Source organism: Takifugu rubripes, chromosome 1 (genome assembly GCF_901000725.2).
Source record: "Takifugu rubripes chromosome 1, fTakRub1.2, whole genome shotgun sequence".
Lineage (NCBI taxonomy): Eukaryota > Metazoa > Chordata > Actinopteri > Tetraodontiformes > Tetraodontidae > Takifugu > Takifugu rubripes.
Window position 1 is genome coordinate 10,229,936 of NC_042285.1, and position 21,684 is coordinate 10,251,619.

At 42.7% G+C, this 21,684-nt stretch overlaps 2 protein-coding genes across 7 annotated transcripts in view; one reads left to right on the forward strand and one right to left on the reverse strand.

Annotated features, from left to right (window-relative positions):
* The window catches only part of cpped1 (calcineurin-like phosphoesterase domain containing 1), a 35,601-nt gene extending 23,075 nt beyond the window's left edge, over nt 1-12,526 (forward strand). For 3 of the 5 annotated variants that reach the window (XM_029835432.1, XM_003961511.3, XM_011604776.2), the window contains one exon: nt 11,971-12,526. In XM_029835432.1, coding sequence (XP_029691292.1) covers nt 11,971-12,197 — 227 coding nt within the window. In that variant the 3' untranslated portion in view covers nt 12,198-12,526. Of the gene's footprint in view, nt 1-8,170; nt 8,286-11,970 lie in introns of all 5 variants that reach the window. The other 2 variants (XM_029835437.1, XM_029835440.1) reach the window with 2 other exon arrangements.
* Nucleotides 12,527-13,431: 905 nt separating this feature from the next.
* Nucleotides 13,432-15,707, reverse strand: LOC115249608 (uncharacterized). Of its 2 annotated transcripts, none has more exons than XR_003888283.1 (3): nt 15,398-15,707; nt 14,364-14,421; nt 13,432-14,278 (listed from the first exon to the last, which is right to left on the reverse strand). XR_003888283.1 is itself a non-coding variant. In XM_029835448.1 (3 exons), the coding sequence occupies exons 1-3, from the start codon at nt 14,725-14,727 to the stop codon at nt 13,706-13,708; spliced, it is 693 nt and encodes a 230-aa protein (XP_029691308.1). In that variant the 5' UTR covers nt 14,728-14,844; the 3' UTR covers nt 13,432-13,705. The 2 variants fall into 2 exon arrangements, 1 of the variants encoding a protein (XP_029691308.1); XM_029835448.1 differs by lacking the exon at nt 15,398-15,707 and adding an exon at nt 14,666-14,844.
* Nucleotides 15,708-21,684: the final 5,977 nt, after the last annotated feature.

Consider the following 21,684-nt stretch of genomic DNA (forward strand, 5'->3'; position numbering starts at 1 on the left):
ATGGTGGACCCTTGTTCCAAGCCGAGTGGGGTGCTTTTCCAACAGATGAATGCTTTGCTGGCTGTAACCCCGCAGATAGCAACAACCTCTTAGGAGGACGTGAAGGTGCAGGTTAGCAGGCTGTTTAGATTTGGCGGCAAACCTGGAATATTGCTGCTGAGAGCCTCAGCTTTTTTTTTTCTCAGCCCAAACTTCGCCTGGATGGCATTTAGTTATTGTCCAAACAAACATCAGCCGACACGGGCTCGTCCAGATAGATAAGCCGGACAGGATTGGGTCCCAGGGAGAGTGCGGCACAGCAGGACACAAGGAGGCTATGAGCTATAGCATTCCTGACCTCGTTAAGTAGAGGGAACAGTGGCCTTTCCTGGAGGGAAACTCTCTCCAACTTCTACTAGACACATAGCTTGGTACATCTGGAACATGGTGACGGAGCTCGAAGCATGATCCCTGCTTGGTTAGAGAACTTGCAGTGCTTGGATGGGAGCGTAGCAGAGCCAACAACACACAGATTACATGGGGCCAAGAACAAGGCCAAGGATGCCTGCCCGGGTCAAATTCTGACCAGATCATCATTCTCCGCTCCATCCAACTCCAAAAACTAGCCGTAGCACATCACCGTGGCACAGGTATACAGCAGTTTGTGCCATGTGAAAGTTAGTTCTGCGACACCCAGCTTGTTCTTAACAGTTGTTGCTTTAGTAGGGAGGAAAGATCCTGTGAGTCATGATGATTTCTGAGCCGTTGGGGGAGAGGGACAGTCGATAGATTTTCAGATGTATGATGGCACAGCAAGAGGAAGCATGTACAGTGTTGATGTTCAGTGCAACAGCAGTGTTGTATTGGTTCTACAATAACTAAGCCATGCATGTCAATGCCGATACCCCACAGGTTATCATCCTCATGGCAGGCGTCTAGTCCCTGCAGAGGCTGGCTAGCACCATCAGCAGAGGCTGGCTAGCACCATCAGCAGAGGCTGGCTAGCACCATCAGAGGGGCCTAGCTCATATTCAGCCAACCCCTCAGCAAACTCTATGTTGTCTACCCAGATTTCGATGGGGTCACCAACCACAGGGACTAGAAAAAAAGTGGGACCTGATGACCCAAGGTGGTCTTACCAGGTACTCTCACCACAAACGTCACTATCTTCACTGACCCTAATCCAATTTAAAGCATTTACAGTAAGGCCACACGTATTCATACATTCCCAAACAAAGAGCAGTTGATTTGACTGGAAAAGGTCTTGACCACAGTGGAAAAAATGCTACATCAAGAGGATCGGATTTGTTTTTTTGCAGTAGCAACCCAAGAATTTAAGAATCTTTCTGAGCGCATATTGATAAACTGCAGTTTCCAACCAACTCCAAAGTAGAATTCATCTGAATCGTGTAAACAAGCTATAATTCTTGCCTGGAAGAAGAGCAGCAAGTGACAACACTCTCCTAAGCCACTTGTGAGAACCAATTCAAATTAAATTATGGAGGACTTTTTGCACGACAAGCAAAAAAAACCAAAAAGCATGTCCTCTTTGTTTTCTTTTTAGTTGTGTAATGTGCAAACCAAAGTAGACAATGAAAATGCAGTTGGGATGATTTATTTTTCATTTCATATGTGAGTCAAACAATGCAGCTTTAGCCAAAATGAAAAAGCCTTTCTGCTATTGCATTTTCAAATTTTACATTTCAAATTTAATCTTAGAACGTATTTGAGTGGGCATTTTTGAAAATCTTCAATGTCTTTACCTATTTTAATTACATCATAAGCAGAATAAGCAAGTGAAGAGGATGGATTTTTGGATGATTTATTATTAATTTTATTCATGATTCAGCTGCAACTACTGTATATCGCAGCTATATCATTAAAACTAAAAAAAAAAGAAGCATTTCTGTTAATCCATTTTAATTTGAATTATGGTGCAGATTTGCTTCCATATAAGGGCAGCGTGGCCCCCTCACCCCCACCCCCCGTACACACACATATACAGCAGCTAATTTAAACTCACCTGAAAGACTGCCTAAAATCGTCCGAATTAAACTGTATCTTATCTTTTGCACAATGAGGTAACAGAAATGGAGGAAAAAAAAGAAATAAAATAGCTGAATCTTTTTTTTCTAAAAATGAGTCCGAATCAATCAAAACAACTGTGTGTTTCCAGCTGTGGCGGTGCTGGACTAAAATTGCTAGATTTAAATCTCTCACCTGAACTCATTACTGCACGGCCGCTGGACGGTTGTAACGGCTCTTTTGGTAGTAATTTGATGTAGTTTTATGAGCCGATATCCTAGAAAGATATAAAAATAAATGTAGAAACAAAAACAAACAGTGGTCAAACTGGATTTGTATAGCAAAAAAGGCACAGCCTTCACCAGTTAGTAGTGATAAGAGTGAATGTGTGAATGTGCCTGAATTGGAAAGTCGTGCACACTGTTAAATAGGGCTCCTCTAAAAACCACTGTGTAAGTCAAACCCTGTATAAAGCTAACCAGCATCACCTACTCAGCTTGACTTTTGAAGGTGTTCTTAGCAACTGAATGATGACTGTGGGGAGGTCAATATATATGTGGGGGTGGGCCTCACATGTGTCCCCACAGGTCAGTTACCGTAAAAGGTGTGAATACAGGTGTCTTCAGGAGGCCAGTCAAGGACTCCATATCCCATATATAACATGTCTTATACTGGGTGAATCGACTGAAAGGGAACCAAGGCAGCCATTCACCACCCTTCCTCTTCTTCCTGCTCAACAGTTCCACTCAGGTGATTGACAGAAGCACTGGCACAGTCTCAATCATGCATCAAGGTGACTGGTGAGGGGTGGCATTAATTTCATTATCTCCCCCATTAGTGCATTAGCTTTTTAGCCTTGTTGGCCCGTTCTGGTCTGATGGCCCTTCACACTTATTGATTGATGTTCAGAGGGAACACTCGGTAAAGATTTAAAGGACAGCCACACGCCCTTTTATGTTCAAGAAGAAACGTGTGCAGAACATGCCACGCATGCACGTCCTTCCACACACACCCTTGTTCACATGTGTTCTGCAGTGCATTAGAAATTTAGATTACAGACAACGCAGGACATGTGTGGCACTACCTATGGTACATACATCCGTGTTCTAGGCATGGTTATTAATAATAAATGCAGCTTTGAAATTGCACAAAGCCGCATATCTGTGAACGCCTCATGTTTATATGCACATTGTTCTTGTATGTAGCTAAAATAGGGGTGACCTCCAGTACTTACAAGTACGTGATTCCAGGCTCCCTGTGATCACGAGTGTTTCCTTTATTCATCCTTATGTGCTCAAAAGTGCTGATGTTTTTTTGTGCTTGGAAATTTCAGGTGATTTGTGAATCTTGACTTAGTCTATTTTAATGTCTAACCTTAGAAGGAAATTGGAAATTCTTGAAAGAAAAAAAGAAAGTCACCACAATTCAACCTACGATCGTGTATCTGGTTTGTGCTAATTGTCCTCTGTCGTCTCCTAGCGAGTAGCTGTCGTGTTCATGCTGCGGAACAGCGGCGGCCACTAATGCCACTCACTCTGCTGTTAATGATGTTAGCAGTTGTTGGATTTGCTTTATACATCATGACTACAGTAAAGTAAAAGTAACTATTGTGCCAGTGCTAAAACTATGATAAATAAAGGAAAGCAGCAGAAATATTTTGGGATGTGTTTGCCAGGGACGTTCTGCAACTGATTTTCATATTAAATGGATCTGCTTTTCTTTCTCGATGGGTTGTGTGAATTTTTCTCCTCCCCCTTTGCATCGCGTTATTCCCGCTTCATCTGTCACCCAGGTTGATCTGACGACACAGCTTCACCTTGTGATCCACAGTGTTAAGCTCGAGAGGACTGGCGGTCAAGTGTGGCGGAACCCCAAAGAAGGCAGACAGACACGGGAATTAAAAGTAAACTCAGACGGTTTAATGAAGCAAAAAAAACCAGGAGGGAAGAAACTAAATGAGAGAGGCCGAGACAAACTATAGGTGCGTGATGCGGCAGACGAACCAAGTTCGAGATCCAGGGGCGAGAGTCCGTGGGGGAGTCCAAGTGTCCAGAGGCCAGGAGAAATCCGTCCGAGGAAGAGGAAGAGGTCAGAGGAAGAGGGGCTAGGAAGGTTGCAGAGGAGCCCGGGGGAGACGCTGGGAGTCGCAGGGAGTCGCTGGAAGACGCTGGGAGTCGCTGGGGAGCCTGGAGAGATGCTGGGTCGACGGGAAGTGTTGCCAAAAACATCAGTAAGATCAAGCACTGGCCTGAGTGCATAGGGGCCTTTTATGGGTGCAGAGTCGTTTGGGCGGATTGGGTGCAGCTGAAGGAGAGGGCCCAGGTGGTGGTGGTTGAGCTGATTACCCAGGAGGAGGTGGGGCCAGAGTAGGAGTCACAACACACAGGGCCCCCCCATGTGTGCTCTGCTACGCTGGTGATCATCTCTGCTGGAAGGGGCGTTATTGATAGTACACACATCCACGCAGGGACAGATGCAGCGTGATTTATTTATCTTTTCAGCTTTTTATTGAAAGGAGCCGTTTAAACTGGTAAATCAGCCTAGCTTCAGAAAATAGTGTGTGGAAGATAATGGTAGCAGTAGTTAAAGGACTGTACAGTCAAAATTGCCATGAGATCTGTTGTGGAACGTTTTCAAGCTCTTCACAGTTAGTCTCAGCCTCTCCCTGTTTACCAATAACATGTAAAAAGTGGAAACAGTCATTGCCAAAAGTAAAATGTTCGTTTTGTTTCCGACATTAAAGGGACTTGAAATAGGGAGCTTTTGTGTTCAGTACCTGTATCTGACAGGAAATCAGGTCTCCGAGGACTCCCTGTGGCTGGGCAGCCCCTTCAGTCGGGCCTTTGTTGAGTCAGTTGACTCCCAGCCACCATGGATTTGCCTCAGCATTCAGGAGTTCGTTAATACTGCTGCTCGGCGTGGCCCCCCCACGCTGCAGGGTCATATGGAGGGAAAGGAACGCAGCTTCCCTGCAGCCAAAGAAATACACTTAATGGATTTTTACTCTCTATAGTGTTTTTCCTTCCTCTTCTTTTTGAACAATAATTCTTCGTGCACGACTTTAATTTAGTTTCAAATGTGGATTGGATGCATTTTCATGTAAATGGCTCTACGGTGGGGCATTCTTCTGTGCACGATCCAGCCCACAGTTAGTATCTGTATGTTATCTCAGCAGCACAGCCGCACACGGAAAAAGGTGCAACACCAATTAGGCTTTCAGAGGCAAACACTCCCACCTCAGGAGCCGTTGACCGTATTCTAGGCCATAATAATGATATACTGTCTCCGCATGATGACGGTCTCCTGGACAGAGAAAGGACCGCTGAGTCCCTTTTAATTACCTTGGAGTCTGATCCGACAGCGATTTGGAGGAGGTTGGTTTTAATGGCGTTGTGTGTTTATTATCTTTTGCCCCTGATTAAACCGTGGCATATTTCAAATGCACCAGTAACTCTCTGGTCATCACTTTTTCCCCAGTTGTTGAAGTTTGCTGGTGCCAGGATAAGCCCTGGGGGAACTTCTTTACTGGTCTTGTTTGTTCTGAGCTGCATCATCACTGTCATCCCCGTGATCGTAGTAAATACGTTCTCTGGCTTTATTGCTGGTGGTTTTCTCTGCCACTGTTTATCAGATCGGGAAAGATGTGCAAAGTTGCAGTTTTCCTACTCATTGAGAACGTTAAATCTCGCAGAACCAGGCCTTACACACACATCCAGAATGTCCTCAGTGGAGGCTGAATTCCCTTTGCAGGGAGTCGGTGTCTGCAGTTAGCGCAGCAGAAATCCCAGCAGTGCCTTCAGCCTCCTCTCTCCATCATAGATGTACTCCTGTAATTAGATTTCTTCACCCTCATCCACCACTTCCTCCGAGGTTTATCCCACTTTGAGGATACAAGGACAAATGAATGCAGGCGCAAATAGAAGACAGATACACACTGCCGCCACAAAACAAGTCAGCAGCTATGAAATTGGCTGGAATCCCCCTCATTGCTGGTGGCTGTAGAGTTGTATATACAGCAGCTAATTAGAGCTAAGATAAGCCATGTGCCGCCCTGCATAGTCTTTCCTTATCTGTATTTCCTCTGCGTCGCCATGAGTTGTCTTTATCAGCAAAGGTCCCTCTGTTCAAAAGCACCACCGGGGATCCATGTGTAAATATGAGGCCATGCTAAAGCCTTTAACCCCATTGTCTTAATGATGAGCCTGAAGAATGCTGTCCTTTTCTTTTTTCTCCCTCTGAGAGCCAAAGATAGAGCGTACTGGACAGTAGAAGCTAGTATTAGTCAGTATTCAGTAATCTTTAGATTAGTCTGTAAATGCAGTAATACAAGTTTATATGTTTTGGGTGAAGGAGGAGACACGTTTATGTGATCTCGTTGCTGGAATTCTGATGGGAATTTAATGTTTTTTGATGCCATGAAAGTTTTTCTCAATATTGAGTGCATCATCACCCCACTTCAATCCATAAATCCATGTTATTAAGTTAGAAAAATTGGAATCATCGAGTAACAATCAACCTATCAGTGTTTTGTCAATATAGTGGGGTAGGGTGAAAAAAGATTGTGTGATATTTGAATTTGTTTCTTAATCATATGAGGGTACATACAGATATGGCCAATAATAAATCATTCTGTCTGTATGTCTGTCTCTCCTTCTCTCTCAGGATAGATACTGAATACCAACTAATGATGGCTGAGAGTGATTTATGAAGAGCTGGGGCTGCACAATGTCTAACCTTGCTCCATCATTTTGCATCCCTCTGTCATGCAAATTATCCGCAGCCACGGTTTCACAATGAATTATTTCCCAGACCTCCACTTTAATGACAGCTGCCCTTCGATACACGCACACACGATGTGTCTTCACTCCTACGCAGCCCATTCTTGTGCGCAGATGACAGCTTTCTCAGATTCAAAGTTATAGTCAATCGATGGAAAAGTAGAAAGGTTCGAAGGGGAATTCATCAACCTAAAGCTAATGTCTGACTGGGGAGAGCCAAGTTTCAGTGGCAACAAAGGAAACAAAGCTTGCAATTAGTAAATCCAATCTGTGACCAGGAGATGAAAGGGAGGCGGTGGGAAGTGGAGGAAGGCTTGAAGGAAACATCAAACGGTACCACAGATGTTCTTTACCTCCCTTTTCCCATTTTCCACGTCTACATCAGTGTCCGCGATTAGCATTTAAATAGTGAAGTTGTTCCTGTATATTTAAACACATCCGCCAATTGAGGAGAACACGGCTTAAATGTCAGCTGTGTATATTAATCATAATACAAACAAAATTGAATACTCAAAATGCCCGCCCTCCTGACTTGTCTGCATTTTTCTGACGCCCCGAGCGGAATTCAATTTGACTCGGAACAATTTTCCTTCGTTACCATTCAATCTGTTTTCAGCACTCTGACTGCTTACCGTGGACATTTTCGGCGCAGCGCCGCGCTCCCTCCCGTCTCCTGCTGTCCGTCAAAGCTAAAACCCGTCCCCCGATGGGAGTCTTTATCACAAAGAGAAGCACTAAAGAACCAGCACTGTTTTAAGGCTAACAGAACATTTCTACTGAAGCTGAGCCAAGATACGGGAGGACTGCTACAAAGTACAGTTTTGCTCAGATCACCAGGAAGCAATGCTACACACTTGGTTGCAATTTGTTCATTTCCTTGCGGACAATTTCCGATCTTTTTATTTTCCTTTTCTGTAGATTTGTTTTCTTTCCCATCCAGGCCGTTTCCATGAGAATTCGTTAACCAGGAAGGGATCAGGTGGACTGTTTTAATTTCAAAACCAAGCACAATGGTGCTCATCTAAAGGGTGTGCGCTGGGATGGTTTTGGGTCAGGGCTTTATCACCGGCCGCTTCTAAATGATTTCAGTGAAATGGCTTCGCTCAAATGACCAGCTGGAAAAAGGCCACCAGAGTAATTTCATTTGCAAAATGGGTTCAGTCCATGTTCCAGCTATGCATAATTCTATATGATACTTTGACATGCCCAATAGCGCAGGTCACATCCTGCTTGATACACAAGGCTTATGAATCCCCCCCCCCCCCCCCCCCCCCCCCCCCCCACCCCATGTGTGTGGAAAACCCGGAGTTGAATCTTTGTATGACAATAGAATTTGTTGATGTGATTTGCCTAAAATAAGCAATGAGTCTAATTGTTTTCTTTTTTAGGCTCTGAGCATGATGGGCAGATGACTGGAGTAATCATGACTATTGGGAGGAATTATAATGTGGTCTGATGAATCAAGTCCCAATTTATTTTTCCCGCAGCAACACACTCCCTCTGGTAATTACAACCTTCCGTGCTAGAGTTTCATCCTTGTTTGGATGTGTTTCCCCAGCACCCATTGAGTATTCCATAAAAGGTTTCCTTCACCCCTTATTTTAGCCCCAAAAGGACATTTTTAAAACCATCTGGCTGATGTTTCGCTCTTTCTCAGACAGACCTGGTGTGCAGCTGGGGCAAGTATCAGGAGGGTGGGTGTGACTGTGTCCATCTACAGGGTCTTGAATGACAGTTGTTGATCATACACACATCACACAGACCCTGAGTGAAGATGTGTCTGGACACATACACACACACACAAAGCTACACAGAATAATTAGAACAAGCGTTTGCCATGCGGGGTATTGTTGACCTTTTCGCCCTCATAAAAACATGGGCAAACTTGTGACTAGACAAGGTCGACTCCCTGGAACGGGGACCAACAGTGGGAAGGTTACATAAAAAGTCCACACATATAAACAAAGATTTTATGACCTGTGCTGGTTTAGCTGCAAGGTCACTCAAAGAAAACAAACAGTGAAAAATGTTTCAGTGCTGTGGTCGATGCTAAGTGCTGCCCCAGGGTATAAAAGCATATTTAGGTAGGAATACACACATGCAGGCTGAGATCATCTCCCAAACATTCATATTTAAATAAGCCAGAATGGGATATTGCCGTCCTCACATAGCTGTGAACATTAACATACTGTAAATTTAGGTCGCATGTTTATGCCGGTGCAAGACTGGCGGACTTAGTGAGTCAGTACAGTTAAATAATATTGACATCAACTGCATCCATTTGAGTTTTTAAATGTAAATCCTTCATATCATCATTGTGCACATTTCTGGGCCAGATTTATCTCTGATGTTGCCAGTTATTGGCTGGGTGTCTCTCAGGAGTTGAGGCAGCAAGCAACTTGGTGTCTCTCCATGGGAGATATACACACATTTAAATAGCCACAAAAAGGCAGTAAGGCAAGGAAAATTTATTTATATAGCACTATTCAGACACGGGGCACTTCACAGTGTTTTACAAGGCACAATATAGAAAACAAAGATATAGTAAAAGAAAAAAAGAAAAAAATACATTTACAAAGCTTTATTAAAATAATGATAATAGGAGAAGGAAACTATATTATCTAACGGAAGACTGGAGCAAATAATGAATTTTAAAGCCTGATTCAAAATGCTGAGTGGAAAAGCAGTGCAGACATTTAGGAAGTTTTTTCCAGAATTGAGGAGCATAGTAACTAAAAACTGCCTCATCTTGTTTGTTTGTGACTCCGGAACCCGTCAGTAAAACTCTCCCTGAGGACCTGAGGGGTCTGGCTGTTTCGTGTACAACTAAATCTGAAATGTATTTAAGTCCAAGACCATTCAGTCATTTATAGACGAGTAGTGAGATTTTGAAGTCGATTTGTTGACCCACAGGCGGCCGCAGGTAAGGTGATTTAAGGACCGCTGTAACGTGTTAGTGAGGACTCTGGTCGGGATGAGCTGCTGCTGTCTGACTCATTTTTTACTAAGACCTGTAAACACGCTATTACAATAATCCAGCCTGTGAAAAACAAGTTTTTATGAATCTCATTTGGTTGGAAATCCTTTCATTCTTGCACTGTTTTTCCAGTTGCAGTGAGCTGATTTTGTTGTGTCTTATTGTTGTTGTTGAAGTTCCAGTCTGAGTCCATAATTACTCCAAGATTTCTGGCTTGATTTGTTGTCTTAAGTGACATGGAGTCAAGGTGGACACTAACTTCTAACTTCCTTTTTTGGACCAAAAACAATTGCTTCAGTCTTCTCTGGATTCAGCTGTAAAAAGTTCTGACACATCTACTCTGATTTAATTAATGCCTTTACTCAGCAATCATAAGGAGCTGTGGTAATTTCCTGACAGATATGCAGAGATGTCATCGGCATAACTACGATGGGAAATGTTATAATATTCCACTATCTCATCCAGAAGCAGCATATAGATCTTAAATAAAAGAGGTCCAATGTTGGACCCATGGGGAACCCTACAAGTGATTTTCATATGGACAGATTCCTAATTACCAATTGACAAAGCAGTCCCTGACTTGCAAGTTAATGGATTACCAGAAATTCCCAGCTATTTTTCTGTCTGTCTAGCATTATGTGTGCCACCTTAAAATCTAGTAACACTATAACTGAAACTCTGAGTCACTGCTAACATAAATATCATTCAGCGCTTTGATATGTGTAGTCTCGGTGCTCTGGTTTAACTTAAATCCAGACTGAAAAATATTCAAGTAATTTGTGCCATAAAGGTATCAAAACAGATGCAATTGTCTTACAATAATGTTTATCTTACCCAATAATGGCAAGTTTAATACGAGGCCTATAGTTATTCATTGCTAATGCATCCAGGCTGCTTTTTTTTTTAAAGAGATGTAATTACTGCTGTCTTCAGAGCCTTTGGAAAGGTGCCTGTCTGGAGAGAAATGTTGACTAGCTTCAGTGCATCTGCTGCTATACATTTTTTAAAAAGTTGTGAGCAGAGAGGCAAGGCTGCAGGTAGTAGGCCTAAAATGTTAAGCTAAATGTTTTAGAGCTGCAGGGCCTAGAAAGTGAAAATGTCCCAAGGTAGCCAAACATTTTTTGTGTGGTGGCACCAGCATCATTGTCCTACGGGCTGAGGTGCACTGGCCAACTGTCTGTTTATCTTTGCGCCTTTTTTTAAAACAAAAAAAAATGCAAAATGCTTGCACAGACTGATGCAGAGGGGTTGGTCAGTCTATCTATGACAGACTGTGCTGCTGTATTTAGTGATCATCTCAAAGAAAAAGGACCGCATGAGGTTTTAAATGCGTAGTTTCTGGACTGAACAGAGACCTCCTTTGCATTCTGTGGTTGATGTGGAGCAGAGGATGATGTGAGGGGAGAGAGATAAATCCTGTCTTTGTTTGCACCGTTATCCTTGGTGCCTATCATCATGTTCCTGTTGCTAAGGGCATGAGGTAGGTTGGCACAAGAGCGGTGTGGATCCATGTTTGGATGAGCCCCATCAGGTTTGAAGCGGTCCCTACAGTTCCAACAGATGTTGAAGTTGTCAATAAATCTAATCCCACTGGAGAAGCATGCTGAGGTCAGCCAGGTATTCTGGGCTAGAAGCTGGCTGAAAGATTTACTCCCCTTCTCCGGGGTTGGAATGGGGCCCGAAAAGAATACATTTTGTGACTGACAGTCGCTAAGTTTCTGCAGTGACAGGGTAAAGTCTTTTCCAGGGCCTCAGAACCAATCTTCCACTGCAGCATGTCAAAGGAGCTAGCAGGAAAGATGATGTTCACGTCCCCTCCATTCTGACTTACCTGGTAATGGAGTCCCCAATTAAAAGAGTGTCTGGATGATCCCAACTTGCCTTGGAGTTTGTAGTATTTCTTACCTTTCTCCTGGCCTTCACATTAGCTGTTACTTTGCGGCCACTTCTGCGGTATTTGTCTATTGTGTTGTCACACATTTCATTCATTTAGCATTTGCTAATTATGTTTAGCTAGTTTTAGCGTTTGTGAAGATAATGGACCAATCGGTGGACTACAGACTGGACTCTATCTTCACCTTTTTACATACAGTACCACTGCGCTGTATTTGTCACAGTGGAAGAGTGAAAAAATATTGGTCAATGTGAATTTGTTTACATCTGTGACCTAAAGAGACAACAAGTCAGAATGTCCTTTTTTTGCCGCCACAGGGGTAAAAGCAGTCTTTTCTGGCCACTACCATAGAAACGCTGGAGGTTGCCATGATGGTTTGGACATGGTCGTGAGCTCAGCCATTGGCTGCCAGCTTGGAAAGGACACCCATGGAGTCAGGGTGGTCGTAGTGACCGCGGACGATGTCATCCACCGCTACTACAGCCTGGAGCAGCTGAGAGTGGGAGGCATGGACGAAGAACTCGGTAAACTGCTGAGGAGCTAAAACCTTGGAAGAAAAAGGGTTTTTCTGTTCTTATTTTATTGCCTATATTCAAATATTACTCCCATATATCGGTGATTTTTGTATTAGACAAAATAAACTTTAAATTATTCGATTAACTGTTTTATGATTTGTAAATCGACATAATATAATTTGTGCCTCTGTTGCCATAAAACAGGCACCCAAAGACCTTTCTCCTTTTTTGTCCCTCTTTGACTAAAGGTTTAACTTCAATAAAAAAGTTGGATACTTTCTGTCTAGATATGGTTAAATACTTTGACACTTGCACTTTCACGCAGGAATAAAAGAAACTTGGATGCTTGAGATTGAAAGATTATGTGGTCATGATAAAATGTGTTGCTTATGCTCACCATGCTGCACTGTCATTTAGATCCAGTGTAGTTCCTGTTATTACCTATTGGTGGCAGTACCACTGACCTGGTCGCTGTTACAGGTCAGTGGTAATTCATGTACAGTGATCCCTCGTTTATCGCGGGAGTTGCGTTCCAAAAATAACACGCGAAAAGTGAAATCCGTGAAGTAGTCAGCTTTATTTTTTATTATTATTTTACAATGCAATACTGAACTATAGAATGAAACCAAAAATCAAAACCTGTTTTAAAGCCCAAAATTTGTTTAAAACAATAATTTTAATCTAGTAATACGAGGTTGGAAACATTGTCACTCGCGTATTTCCCAGTCCCAGCTGTGCCTCTTCGTCCTGACTCCGCTCCGCTGTAGCGTCTGTTTCTACTGAAGGCGCAGGACGTAAAGTTGCAAATGTAAAGTTGGCAGAATGTACAGAAACGAAAACTGTTGACAAGTGAAAAACCAATACAGTACAGCGTCAATATTTTATTTCTAGACAACAGTAAAGCCCCTGAGCCAATCAGGATTCAGAGCACAATGCACTGTAAAAATATCCGCACTGTAAAAAAAATCCGTGAAGCAGCAAAGCCGTGAAAGATGAAACGCGATATAGCGAGGGATCACTGTATATGATTAATTTGAAGATATTTTTGACACAGCTGATGCATGCACAATGACTCAAAAAATTATACATTATACATATAAAATTATATATATCAGTTCTACTCAGTGGATCAACACTGCAACAATATTTGTTGTAAGAACTCACATCGAGGTCAACAAGTCTAAACAACATATTCGGCTTATCGACAGAAAGAGTAAAGCTTGAGTTGTGGCCAGCTGTACCAAAGTAAAGGAGTGAGTACGTCTCAGCAGTGGGCTAAAATACTACGATAATATAGTGTTTTCTATGAATCCCAGTTAATAGTGAATGTGCCCCTGGAATTGATCTGATTAACAATTTTGATCAACAGCCTTAGTCAAAGCTAAACTAGTAATTTACAAGAAGTCACCCCTCAGATCATTTCACAACCTTGAAATATTGTCTAACAAAGACATCAGGACTGAGAAAGGTGAAAAAGGCAACGATGAGTATCATCAATGAATAACATTTCATTTTCCTAAAATGTTTTTATGACACATTAACTGAAAATTGCCACCTTCACTTTCTGCTCCTCAAAAGCAGCGCGTTCTCTCCCGTTCTGTTTTTGATGCTGACGTTTGAGTCTCGTCTTCTGTGGTAGCACTGGAGGTACCTTCTGTGAAGGGCTCCAGTCACACCAGAAAATGTCTTTTACGGTGTAGCGCCCAAATTTCTCGTGATGTATCGTCAGCCAAGCCGTCCTCCATCTGTTATTTTTGCCAAAAAGTTCTTTGATCTTGAAAAAAAGTCCGCTACCCTTACCCGCTTCTTTGATAATGGCCTGGACACTGATATTTATGTCATCTTCCTCGTTTAATTGAAGGTCCTCAGCGAGGTCATATCTGAAGTGCAACCAGGGAAGGTGTTTATCTGTTAGCGCTCTAAAGCTTGAAGACACTCTGTTGAATACGTTCAACATGGACCCATCGCTCCTCATCGTCTCTTTAATAATCCTGTCTATAATTTCCGGTGGAAGAAACGGACGATTGTCTTCTGGCAGGTCGGCTTGTCCAAAGCTTTGCTTCTCCAGGGGACTGTTTATTCTGGCCCAGGGAGGATCTTTGCTTTCAGTCTTAGATAAGATAAACAGAAGTATCAGAAAGTGTCGCCTCTATGATGTTTTAAAGGACCGGTAAGGTTCTACTCATTTAGATCACCTCATTTCTGCTTTCAATCTTCGGTTCCTCCTCTGTCTTTTTCTTCTTTCCAACATTTCTGGCAAAATAAAAAATATGTCATTGTTTTCAAAAAACAAGTTTAATGGCTTTAATGCAGTTGTTAATATGATTGATTAATAAAATACAACCACTTTGAATATATCTTTCCACATGACTATAAGCTGTAATTTAACCCCCGTTTCTCCCCTTCTGTCCAAAATCTGATGTAAATCTCAATGTCAAAATAAAATGGCTCCAAATAGAAGTGACCATAATAAGTCAGTAGAAAGCGGGAAGATTACCCTTCAAGATCATTATACTCATAACACCTCTTCCTTCCCATGGCTCTTTGCATTCCTATCATTCTTTGTTATTCCATCAGCTTTAGTCCTTCATAAGTGTTATTAAACATAAGAGCTCTTCATTATGTGGCTTTATTGAGGTATTTTTCTTTGATTTTTATTGAAAGTTCAAAGGATCAAAGTAGTTAATAAAAACAAGCATTCAAGTGAATGATTTGAAAATCAATCCACATTTTCTCTTCTATCCAATGAGGTTATGTGTCACCCGGGGTTGTTATCTGGGTTTGAGCATAATAGCTCAAAAAGTTCTGAACAGCTTTTGATGACATTTTCAGGAAACGGTAATGGGCCAAGGAAGAGGTCAATAAATTGCTGATGTCGTGGATTCCGGAGGAATTTTGAGCCAAAGGGATTTGATCACAAAGGAATCGATCATAAAGCAACCTAATGTGTAACCTTGTGTTACTACTGCCTTTATGTATTTTGATTGTAACAGACGCTATATAAATAAAGATTGATTGATTGATGTTTACTATACTATGGGTACAAGTCACCATATGTGGGGGAATGAGCTACTTGGCGGAGGTCTGCACTCTTCGACTGTTTTGTTTCTAGTTTCTGTATGGTTCTAATGACAATATACTGTATTATCACTATTATCTAATAAAAACTAATATATAGCAGACTATAGACTTGTGCATATATATATCTACATTGTATTTCGAATTGTACCTGATTGGAAGAGAGTCCTTGGAATCAAAGGACTGATTCTCACAGACATCCCAGTATACGTTTATGGCCACAGACAGGAGTGACTTCCTGTGGCGCTCTGTAGTGGGATGAGTCGGTTACTGAATGTGCTTCTGTGGCTGTGAAGCACATTGTGGAGAGGGTGAGGTGTTGTCCTGCATGGTCTATTTTGGACAACATCCTCTTTGACACTACTGTCAGAGAATCCAGCTCCCCTCCCACGATGCGACTGGCTCTGCGGATGAGTTTATTTAGCGTGCTGGCGTCCATCACCCTCTGTCTGCTGCCCCAGCACACAACAGCCCAGAGGACGGCACTGGCCTCCAGACTGGTAAAAAATCCTCAGCATCGTCCAGCAGATGTTGAAGCACCTCAGCTGCCTCATAAAATAGAGACGACTCTGACCCGTCCTGCAGAGGGAAAGGAAGTGTTCTTAGACCAGTCCAGCCTGTTATGCAGGCACGTCCCAGGTACTTATTCCTCCATATGTCCAAAAGGTAACATCAATAGTATTTCAATAATGAACTTTTATTTCTGCTTCCTACCAAAAAGTTCTTCGATCTTTAAAACAGACCAGCTTCGATAGTCCTTAAAACAGATATCAGTGTCATATTTCTCTACTAAATGGAGAACATCATCAGGTCAGAATTCAAGGCTGAAGGTTCTGAATAATATAACAGGACGGCCTCTCAGTTCTGTTCACGATGAGCTCCTTCTTTCTCCCTTCTTTCACATCTTTTATTCACATCTGGCAGTGACCTATGGGATCCAACATGAAGTCACCTCACTCAAATGTATGAAAGACGTGAGTCGTCTCAATGTTTATCCTGATCTTTGTTAGTATTTTTGTGGTGGGTTTGTTTTCCACCAGTCTTTGTCACAAACCGTATTTTAACATTTTTGGCTCCACGCGTTTTGATTTGATCCCTCTTATGTTTCTAGCAAATTCTATATATTTGATGCAAATTAATACATTTATAAAAACGGGATTCATTGCCTAAAATTAAAAACGGATCCTGTTTGTTGTTGATGAGCTGTGTTGTACTTGTAAGTCAGCTTCCGCTCATTTCCTTAGTTTTGAGGAATAAATCTGCTCAAAGTCTCCAATGAAAGCTTTGAAATCAAATCAGTAATTTTCTCTTCGGGGTGTTTGCAGCACGTTGGTAATCTGTCTGGATGGATTAAAGGGACAAAAGTCGTTAAAACTGAAGTTGATGTTATTCTGGTGCTCTGGTTAATGTGCTGCTGATTAACCCCAGAGTGTCACAGCTTAGATGCCGCAGTTATCGGCACGCTCGCAGTCCTCCATCCGTCTCCAAATTGGACATAACTGCCACAAAAATCACTTCCTGTGCGAGTCTTACATCACCCTGCTTGATTACACTCACGCAGGCCCTCACACTCACGCTGACAGACTGGGGAGTGTTGTCATGGCAACCCTTTAGCAACACATTCGTGAGTTTCTGGGAGAGAGACTACGAGTGTCAGGAAGAATGCGCGCGTGATGGTGATTTTCATTTTCAATCACTGACCTCGTTCCACACTGATGAAATCGATCCTCTTCCAACAAGACCCTACATGAACGCCAGCGGCTGATGACGAGTGTGACCTGTGCACGAGAGTGCAGCTCCGTGTTTTTCCTGCTGAGACGAAACCGTATATCATGTATCCACAGTTCCACATCCAAACACAGTTGGAACCAACTTTGTCCCTTTTGAGACTTTGTTATTTTCCAATGGTTTGTAGATAAATTGCGAGTGTAGATGTTGAATTCTCCTTTGAAAACACGCTGTAGTCAGCTTTATGTGCGCTTGATTGAATTCTTTTATTATATTTGCTTCTGTTGTCGTGTCTGGAAATCTTACGAGAGCGGCGAGTTGTCTCATTTTGTTGGCAGATTCAGGATGGTGCGTGGAGAACCATAGAGCCGTTGTTTTGTTGTTTCTCAGTCCTGCAAACAAAAAAAGGAAAAACTCCTCCTCGCTTCTGTCCGTTAAATAGATGCTGATGAAACTGACATCTGACCTTTTGTCTACATGCCCAGACAAATCTGGGGCTGAATCATGAGCTTTGCACAACAAACTGAAAAAACAACCAATCATCAGATGATGCAGTCATCCGCTGCAGCTCCTGATGCCATGTGTCATTTTAATATCAAAATATCAATATTTGGATTCCCGGATAAATCCAAATGCTGCAGCACATTAGCTCAGTCTGGCTGTTAAATTGGAGATTAGCTGACTCCAGCCTGAGGGGAGTGAGCAGGTGGAGGACTGCTGGCTCCAGGACTCCACACTCAGTCGGCTCATTATTGAGCCCAACAGCACAAATTGAAATGAGGGCCCAACTTCTTATACAGCAGCAATTCATTCACTTCCACGCACACGTGCATTTACAATTCTGCTGTGAAATCGAGGTCTGGTGTCACTCTGCTGCTGCAAATTTGTCATTTTCTGGTAATTGGGCAAAGCGTTTGTACTGCAAAAAAGTTAAATGCATTTTGCAGACCTGAGGTCAAAAATACGACCTTTCCTCCCTCCTCTCCTGGAGGAAATGTATTCTACTGTGACAGATGAAAGCTAGTTCCTGTTTATCGATCCAAAGGGCTGCAGCAGTGTCGCTCTTTAGTGCTCATACATGTAAAAACATACAGAAATACATGAGTGGAAACAGTATACGGAACTCCTTAATGCATGTTGGAGAGGAAGGTGACCTGATGCTGAACTGATAAAAACACATTGCCATGAGGGAAAAAGTGAAATATTGGCCAAGAAGACATCTGCAGGGCACAAAACCCAGTTTGTGCCATGGAGGATGGACTCCCCCAGCCCACATGTTTCCTCACATGGAACGATCCTGCCAGCCGGAGTAGAGAATGTTGCTGCTCCATCACAGTTGGAGAGTATAAAAAGAAAATTTGCCCTTCTTTATTACAATTTTCAGGAACAAATTAGCTCTGGACACCATTTACACTTGCACAATTGATCCTTACACTAGAGTCAATTATTGTTCTCTGTTTTTCACGTTAATTTAATGGGATGCCAGATGTAGAAGCTACGTATAATTTGTGCACTGAAGGGTCTGGAATTCTGGATTTGCAAGATCAGGAATTAACTTCCTTGTTAGGCTGAAACAAACTTGAGAATACTGGTATACCATAAAAAGTCTCAGCCCTCAGTGTCAGTCTCAGTGTGCATGGACCACCCTCTCATCCCTCCATGCACTCCACAGGTGTCGAGGGGAAGGGAAGCAAGTAGAAGATGGCGGATTCATCGTTGCCTGTCATCAGGGCGCCGCCCATTTTGATGTGCAGCCTGCTGACTGAGTGAGCCATCTGGGTATGAGAGTGTCAGTGACTGGGCCCATCCATCCTGGTGCCCTGCCCTCTGGGCCCAGAGCCAGCGAGACAGCCTGGGAGCTGGCAGGCGTCAGCACTCGTCAGCCAAGCTGGAGCATGTTTGGATGGTTCCAACATCCAGCAGGGTCAAGAATGTGCACGAGTCACTTAATCGAACACATTTGGTTGGCCGTCGCTCCCGAGTCTGATTGGTTGCAAGTGTCTTTTCTTCATGTTCTCTCCAAAAAAACAAATTGTCTCTGCATCATCACAAACTGCATCATCTCCTGTAAACATGCCATTGTCACAGGAAAATAACAACATGTCTATGGAACTTTATTGGTATTGCGACGCTGCCAGGAGACAGAGCGGCGGCAGTAGCGATGGAAAGACGGAACCCTTGAAAGAGATGAAAAGCTCCTCCTGGTTGACAGGAATTGGGTTTATGGAATAGTAATGGTGGATATCTGCAATGATGCGAGGCTGCAGTTATATTTGTGTTTCTGCTTTAATGATTTCGCATCTTGAATTTAAAAGATGGGGTTTTTGTTCTTTCTGTGTGTACAGTCAATAATGAGTGTGTGTGTATGTGTGTGTGTGTGTGTGCGTGTGTGTGTGTAAACTAGATTGTCAGTCTTCTTCACAGTCTCCATGCTGCCCTCGATCTGTTTATTCGTGTTTTTAGTTTTTTCCGTTCACTTAGTCAGACACAGAACAGAAGGCTCCTTGACATTTACCCACAATACTGTTCCTCACACCACCACCAACTGGACTCCCACTCCCAAGATGCAAGGTTCTTTCAACAGTTTGTTGGACGTGGAACGCAAACCTCCCCGACAACGAGCCACCTGCAGGCTAAAAGTGGCCCAGTTCCGTTATTTACCAGCACACAGGATGTGAATGTGGCGGCTGAGAGGCGGAGAGAGACAGGAGTGGTTCATCAGGCCAACAAGGCGCACCTGCACCCAGTGAGAGAGAGAGAGAGAGAGAGAGTGTGTGTGTGTGTGTGTGTGTGTGTGTGTGTGAGAGAGAGAGAGAGAGAGAGTCCAGAATCCCATCCAGACTCAGCTTCTGAAATGTCAATGAAAACTTCTTTAAAAGCTTTTTTTTGCCCTGCATCCCATCATTGGTGGGAAACAGCGTGTTATTACCTTGTTTCTGGCTCTTATTTCATCAATCTGCTCGCCCAGCTGTGTTATTTCCCAGGGTAGCTGAAATCTTTGAGTCTGACTTTCAGAGTTCCTGCGGGGCCCGTCTTTGCCAAATCTGAATTCTTTTCAGCCTTCAGAGTCATTTAACGGCCGTTTCACGCTGTCATCCAACGTTCTGCCGTCACTGCGGCGTCGCCTCTATAAGACCCCCGAGGAGTGGCGGAGGGTAACAGCTGATTAGATCTGAACACATTCGCCCCCCGAGAGTTTGCACATAAACATTCTGGATTTGCTCTAATGCACCTCTCGGATATTAACGCACACACAATGAAGTGTTGGCACGGGGAAATCTTACTTGCTATCTTTCAGTTGACGCTTCCTTTCCTGATGATCCATCTGTACCTGAAGACTGTTGGCTTTATTTTAGCCAACGGTGATAACTGCAGATTAAAAGTGTGTTTCTATGTTATCTTTCCATCCAGGACACGCTCTTATGCAAGTCTAAATTATACGAATGAGGATCGACTGGCACTGAATTGTCAAAGAAAAGAAAGGGTTTGATATGATGAAGGGTTGGGGTCTGTGTGTGTGTGTGTGTGTGTGTGTGTGTGTGTGGGGGGGGGGTTATATGTGACAATAGTTATGTCTTGATATGAATAAATCTTCAGTCTTCCTCCTCCTCTTCATGTTTGGTCTGTACTATAAATACAAAGATTAGCAAAATTCAGTTAATTAAATGCGGCGTGATAAAAACAAACCTGAATTAGGATAAATATGCTAGTGAGATGAAAGATGGTTGAAAATTAATCAAGTAATTTAAATAATGCGAAGCCGTCTTGATTAAAACAACAGAGATGAGATGAAGGCAGAACCTCACTTTATCAGTTTGAATTTCATGCGTTCGCTGTTAATTATTCACCACAGGAAATTATTGCGTGTGATTATTGCAGCTAGAAGTAACAAAGAAAGGCGTGTAAATTTAGCGTTAATCCTCTCTATGTTACCTTAATCTTTAAAAGAGAACCAACAACTTTATCTTAAATTGCTGAGGGAAAAACCTTCATTCAAATCGTATTTGCTGCTTTGTTATTTGCAACACTATAGAATTTCTATATGAACCCGGACCCCAGGCAGGTTATTTCCCTATATATTGTCTGTAACCTGTAGGACAAAGACTGCATAAGAAGTCGGAATATAAGTTTACATAACATACCTGTAGGTTGCTTTATGATCAAAACCCTTAGGACAAAGTCTCTCCACAATCCAGAACATCACCAAATTTAAGTAGATCTTTTTTGGCCCAATATCAACATTTCCTTTAAGTTTGATTAGAAACTCTTCAGAATGTTTTGAGTTATTTTGCTAAAAGCCTGAGACAACCTTGGCAGAGGTAATAAAGCAAGCGTGTTAACTTGATGATGTCATTCACTCTCCTGACACACTCACGTGTGTGTGCGTGTGTGTGTGTTCCGTTTACAGCATGTTTATTCCTGTGACTGCGTGCCTTCAACATTCTGATGTTCAAATTTAATCCATCCTTCTAATTAGCAGGGCCCCACATGCAAAAATAGACGTCAAGTGATTAAAACAGGAAAATCCCATCAAACATGCTTCTTAGCACAGCGATGGGGGATATATTATAAACACAGTAACAATTAACCCTCCAGTGCGCTGTCAAACACACGAACACGCATTGGCACGTGCACACCAACCAAATACACACATGCACAACGACAACAATGTGAATTAATCCAGCTATCATTTCCCTTACAGGATATCCC